This window comes from Bremia lactucae, linkage group LG1, assembly GCF_004359215.1.
Source record: "Bremia lactucae strain SF5 linkage group LG1, whole genome shotgun sequence".
Lineage (NCBI taxonomy): Eukaryota > Oomycota > Peronosporomycetes > Peronosporales > Peronosporaceae > Bremia > Bremia lactucae.
This window is the reverse complement of record NC_090610.1, coordinates 8,885,643-8,892,032: the sequence shown is the minus strand read 5'-3', so window position 1 is coordinate 8,892,032 and position 6,390 is coordinate 8,885,643. Positions and strand designations below refer to the sequence as shown.

At 45.9% G+C, this 6,390-nt stretch overlaps 2 protein-coding genes across 2 annotated transcripts; one reads left to right on the top strand and one right to left on the bottom strand.

The window, feature by feature from the left end:
- Nucleotides 1-1,318: 1,318 nt before the first annotated feature.
- CCR75_002936 (uncharacterized protein) lies at nucleotides 1,319-4,139 on the top strand (the record flags this gene model as incomplete). The annotated part of the gene is made up of 4 exons (XM_067961033.1): nucleotides 1,319-1,473; nucleotides 1,531-1,826; nucleotides 1,886-2,227; nucleotides 2,318-4,139. The coding sequence occupies 3 exons, from the start codon at nucleotides 1,319-1,321 to the stop codon at nucleotides 2,221-2,223; spliced, it is 789 nt and encodes a 262-aa protein (XP_067820185.1). The 3' UTR covers nucleotides 2,224-2,227; nucleotides 2,318-4,139.
- Nucleotides 2,608-3,918, bottom strand: CCR75_002937 (uncharacterized protein; the record flags this gene model as incomplete). The annotated part of the gene is made up of 1 exon (XM_067961034.1): nucleotides 2,608-3,918. One exon carries the CDS (start codon nucleotides 3,916-3,918, stop codon nucleotides 2,608-2,610), a length of 1,311 nt encoding a protein of 436 aa, XP_067820184.1.
- Nucleotides 4,140-6,390: the final 2,251 nt, after the last annotated feature.

Here is a 6,390-nt window from a genome sequence, read left to right as displayed (position 1 = left end):
CCGGCGAATTAACGCGGCGCGTGCGCTTAGTGCGAGGTTGTGTGGGCGTCTTCGCAGACGACCCACCAACGTGGCCCCTTTTAGGTGGCATCTTGGGCGCCGTGTATAGAAACACGTGCGCGAGAGTGATCGAGTGAACTAGCGGCGCGTAAAGCTGCTCGCAGTTCCTCTCTCTACTCTGTCGAATTTAAAAATGTAAATTCGTTCTTAAAGAGGGGGATGGTGTAACGGGCTAGAGTTGCCCTAATGTTACACAGTCCCCATTAAGTACATTTGGTACTTAAGGGGATGGTCAATTACTAAATAATAGTAATTAGACCCAACACTCGGGTGTGGTGCACATTTGTGACCAACCCTTGTGGATGTGATGCACATGGGTGCATTCACATTAGGAGGGATGACGCCCAGCGTCATCAGTTACGCGAGGTATCTATAAAGATACGCTCGCAATACATATCAAATGATATCTATAGAGATATCATTTTAATTGGTAAAAATAGGTATTGTATTTAATTCTTTAAATACAAATCAGTCTGAAAATTACTACCTGCTTGGTATGTGCGCACGAGGAGACGGATTACCGCTCCTGTGACGATACTTTACCAGAGTTCTTAGTGTGTTGGGTGAGGTCGCTTGCGCGCCCACCACAAATACCTCACTGCACGCTAGAGAAGCAGGTGTAAACCGCTTCCTCGCTGTGCTAGGGTGTGTGCTTAATAGAGCGTGGCCGCATTACGACGTGCCCCTCTACATTTAATCTCACAGAAAGTCGCGACTTACGCTCGTGAAGTAACAAGCTATATTGCTAAATTTGCACGAATCGAACCTTAACTGAACTCGACTTTAAATTAATGACCTTTCACAATGAATCATGGGTAAGGGGAGAATAACTGTTTTCTAGTGCATGACAGGCTGACATGCACTATTCTCGTAGAATGACGAGTGAAATTAAACGACGATAGCTATATTAGAAGTGCGACATGCCAAAGTATCAGTTTGAACAGACTGAAAGGCCCTATCAGTTTATAAGGCTTGCGCCTTGGCCGCAGCTCACTCATCCAACAGCAATTCGATTACGCACGGTTGCAACTGGCGAGTTATGCCCACGCGATTATTTTCACATTCAAATTCTTGCTTGTCCGTGCAGCAGCTTCTTGACATTATGGAAAACGTATTAACTTTTTAAGCAAAAATTGTTATTCCCACCTAATGTGACGCAGGTACGACTTGTGCACATGCCATTCTTTCATGGGTACATTAAGTATGAGACATGCTTAAAAATTAAATTAACGCTGTTTCCCCATCATTCTGCGAAAAAATGGACTTCAGCCAACTGCTGCTTGAGGAACGACGCCGTTTATGCGACGCCAATCGATCAAAAACCCCTACGGTCGCACGAACTAAGCTCCTATCTAAACCAAAGGAGCCGGGTGTATTTTTACATCAAGGTCAACTGAATTTCTGGACAAAGAGGTAAGAAAAAGATTCAACACGCTCGTGTTAATATTCAACTTGGAATGATTGTGTAAGATCTCCGATCGACATCGAAGTCTTCTCCAAAGACTCGATCCCAGGATTGTATTATATACCCGACTATATTACGCATAATGAAGAAGTTGCAATCGTGAATCGAGTGTATGCTGTCCCGGTTGACAACGATCGATGGGTGAAGCTCAAGCATCGCCGTCTTCAATTGTGGGGAGGAGAAGTCGCCACTTCAGAAGACCCGAAAACGCTGCCTGAATGGCTCGAGCAAATTAGTGAATCGCTTGTAGATGCCACGTTTTTTAATAAAGAAAACAAGCCCAATCACGTTCTTATAAATGGTACGTTTGATCAAATCCTAACTTTTGAAGAAAAATCGTCATGGTTTTTTATTGCATAGAATACGGCAAAGGTGACTATATTTTACCACATGAAGACGGACCTGCATATTGCCCGCTAGTGGCTATCTTAAGCACCGGTGCCGAGTGCCGCGTGAAATTTGAGCGACATCGTGCGACTAACGGGATTGCTAACAATCGATTCGAGGGCACGGAATTTATTAATTTCCAGTTAGAACGTCGTAGTCTTTTAGTATTCACACGAGAAGCCTACACATCTTACTTGCATAGCATTGATAACGTTCTAGAAGGCACCCGCATTTCCTTGACACTTCGCCATCAAGAATTAGAAAAAGGGTTGGAGAAAGAGGCACACGAGAGGCAATTGAAGCATGTATGAGATCGTAAGTGTATGACCAATGGGTGACTATCATTCATGCGGCATTTAACAATTATGATCATGCAATGCACAATGATTCGTTTGCCGAATGCAGCAATAACGGCATCGAAATGACGACAGCAGGTACCGTGTGCATTTTAAAAATTGCTTTTGTACCGACTCGCATGCTACAAGTTTTCAAAACTATCAATCCGATACGCCAGATGAAGAATCAATAAATTTATCGAGTCACGCGGTATTATATTGCATTGCTGTACAAAGGACGATAGAAGTAAAAACCTCACGTCTCGTCCACTTGATCCTGGGTTGAAAAGTATATTAAAGCTTTCGACAATCACGCTATGAATCTGTACTTCCTTCTACGGTTAAGTCGTGGCTCGTGCTTTACATAATGGGCAAATACAGTGGCTCATCTCGAACAAACGGTAACGCCGCGATCTTCTGACACATGGTACGCACCTTGGACAGCAAAGACGATTCGGTAGTCACGACAAATTGAACGTTCGATCGGTCAACAATTGGGGCCTGTAAGATCGAGTAAATGGACACTTCAGTCTCTTCAGCAAGCTGTCCAACGTGTCGTATAATTCCTAGGCCATCCGCTACTGTAATACGCACATAAAAGCGTGCTTCGTAATCCGGCTGGAGCGTAAGCGGCACCGAGGCTTTGAACGGATCCAGCGGAGCGTCGCCACGTGCTAGCTGGACAATGTCATTTAAGACGGAATTGGCAGTTGGATACCGCCCCGCGCCTGGACCGACATACGCCGTGCTGTCTAAATTCGTCGAACGGATATTCACGAGGTTCGTGGCTCCCGAGATGCTAGCAATGACATGAGTACGCTTGATGAGCACAGGAGACACGTACACCGTCACTTCCTGGGGCTGCCCCGTTACATCGTTTGCGGGTTGCAGCAATTTCGCCACCCCCAAGAGTTTAATCGTACTCTCCATCATTCTCGCATACTCAAAATCCGCAGCCGAAACGCGGGAGATGCCCACAGTAGGAACGTCCGTAGGTCGAATGCTTCCGCCAAAGCCAAGCTTGGCTAGAATTGCAATTTTCGACTGGACATCAAATCCATCAACGTCAGCACTTGGATTGGCTTCAGCAAACCCCAACTCCTGCGCTTCCTTGAGCACAACATCGTAAGCCACACCCTCAGCTTCCATTTTCGACAACATGAAGTTTGTCGTGCCATTCATGATACCTGCAATTTCTGTAATATGGTCGGCATTATACGCGTTCTGGAGCGTATGGATAATGGGGATTCCACCGGCGACGGCAGCCTCGTAACCAAAATGCACATTGGGGTGTTCCTGCAACAGCTGTAGAATTTCCGACATAAAATTCGCCACAAGGGCCTTGTTGGCCGTAATTACATGCTTGCCAGCTTTAATGGCTCCAAAAACCACATCCTTTGCCTCATTTGTGCCGCCCATGAGCTCGATGATGCAATTGATGCTCTTGTCTTCAAGGATATCGCTAAAACGGCTCGTAATTATCGTCTCCGACGCTGAAAAATGCTTGAGTGCACGGTCCTTGCTTACGTTTTGCACACAAATCTTGGAGATTAGTACGTTTACGCCCATGGCCGCAAATTTCTGACGGCGTACAGGGCTGTGCAATAGGTCAAAAACGCCCGCACCTACCGTGCCACAGCCAAAGAGGCCAACAATTAGTGGCTTCGCCATGTTTACGGCAAGATACCGAGGGGACAACTTGTTCTCGGAAGATACTATGCTGGACAAAAGGGGTCTCGGTAGCAGCTTCCACGAAAAGCTTTCTGATTGGCTTTAAAATCTCGCATTCTTTAATATAGGGACATGTTTTAATCACACTCTTTTTCCCAAAATTCACACTCTCTCCGCAAATTCTTAAAATCACACCCGTCTTCCTTAAATCCACACCCTTTTTGAATATAGTTAATTTCATACCTAATTCACGCACACCCTTTTTGTTAATAGTCAAAAATCAAAATTGTCAACATTTCCGTTTAAATTCCTAATAATTTCCAGATCTTCAACCGTGAAAGGTACCTTCGGAAATATACATGGTCTAATTATTGGGTCGATGTGACTCATTACCATTCTCCTCAAAACCGCGCGCCATCCAGGCGGCATAGTCGACTCCGCCGGGCCTGACGGGGCTTCGAGACCGCCATCCGACCTCCTCGCGCGTCATTTGGCTTGGCCCGCCTCGTTATTTGGTCCGCTGCCTGCCCTGGCCGTTCAGGACTCGAGTGCGTATGATTTTAACCGCAAGGGATGGCGACATGCTGCCTGATGGGGTAGCGGAGCACAAAAGCCAATAGCTTCAGAGTGACGACTTCCGGGGCAAACATGCAGCCCCGGGTTCCGAGACGTGGAACAAGAACAGTGCCGCCCATGCGGTCGCCGCGCAAACTTTGCGAATGATATTGTTGGGCCTGGCAGGGCTGCGGCATGCTGCGCTACCGGGTCCAGCAAGGGCCCCTGCAGATCATCGGCTCGCCGGGTTCCGGCAGGCAAACCAAGAGGGGGAGGAAGCATGTTATTGTGTGGTGATGGTGTGGATGAGGACGGCACAACGGTTAATGACAGAGCAGACCTGATGGCGCGGGAGAAGAAGACATGATAGTGATATTTTTTGAGTGGGCGGTTTTATTGGTATGGAATTGAAACGGTGTAGTAAGCGGAAATGGTCATTGCTTGCATGCCCAGACGGCTGCCGGCGTAGACCTTAAAAATGATGCAGTTTCACACCTTGTTTTCGCTCCTGACAATATCCCATGTACGCAAGACAAAACTTTATAATTTCTGATACAAACGAAGGATGCGCACTTAACAGGCCATCAATTGGCACTCAACCCTGACTTAACGTTCACCGGGCGGGAAGACCTCGTAGCACATAACCAACATAATGACCTGACAAGCGGGTACGTATATATTATCAAGTGATCGGATCTCAAACGTAATACTGTTTAGACGGGCTGATACGGGGCACTACGACTTGTACTGCTTCAGTACAAGTCCACTTCGCACTGCTTCAGTTGCGAGTGGTGCCTTACGTTATTTCACGTACACTAGTACGTGCAGAGGAGGACTTCTTAAAAGGTAACTAGCTTAAAGAGGGTATATTGAAAACTGTAATAATGTGACTTCGTATCTCTTCTTTCTATCTGTTAGCTCTAACTTGATTATGACTAATACTATATATGCAACTGAATTCTTATCTTATCTTATCTATATATCTCTTTTGTTTATCTCTACAGCTGATTAGTCTGCGGAATAAATAGATATAATGGTCTATACCTATTTTTGAATAAGAATTCTGAACATTACTATATAAAGTAATATCCTTCAAGCATTATCTACCTTTTAGGTAACACATTAATTAATAACCTTTAAGTGTTAATTTCATGTAACGATACACCCCGTTACGTCACCCCTCCCTTAAACGACAATCACTCGACTGTCATTGGATGAAGTAGTCAGAATGTAAGCACTTAATTTTTAAATGATGTTGATTGGTCAGAACTATCATTTTGAATTCCATCGCATGACGAATAAACTCATGCGGGGTGTTGATAGTGCTGCGCCTTCGTCTGCGGTTCGTGCAATCGCGGGTGACGCACTGTTATCTCTTGCGGCAGACGGAACGTCTGCCGTAGTATCTTCCGCACGCACAATACTAGATATTGCGAGTACACGTGGTGATTCACCACGTGAATACGACCCCTCTTTGGAGGCCGACTACGAATGCGAGTCGGACGAAATGGCCGACTCGGGGAGAATGGAACAGTCGTCTGACAGACGTCAGGCGACTGACTATGAGCCTTTGAATGATAGGGCTCATTTTGATAAACGAGTTAATAGTCTATTTGGATCCGACGATGAGGATGATCCCTCATCCCCCGTTCCGTCTCCCGTACGGTCACCTGCACGTGTTTCTGTGCAAGGTGATGACGATGGCATAAGCCATCGTAAGAAAAGTTCTTGTGGTACCCCTGCTTCAGTGGGTAACACTCAGGGGAGTGATGACAGTAAAATGTCTCATCTCGCCCCAGAAAAGAAGCCGTGGCCTTTGCCAGAAAGGCGTATCAATAGCTTGTCTGGAGAAACTACTCTTCACAATAAATATCCCTTATTTATTGCGACAAAGCTACATGGCCTTGATCCCAGCGC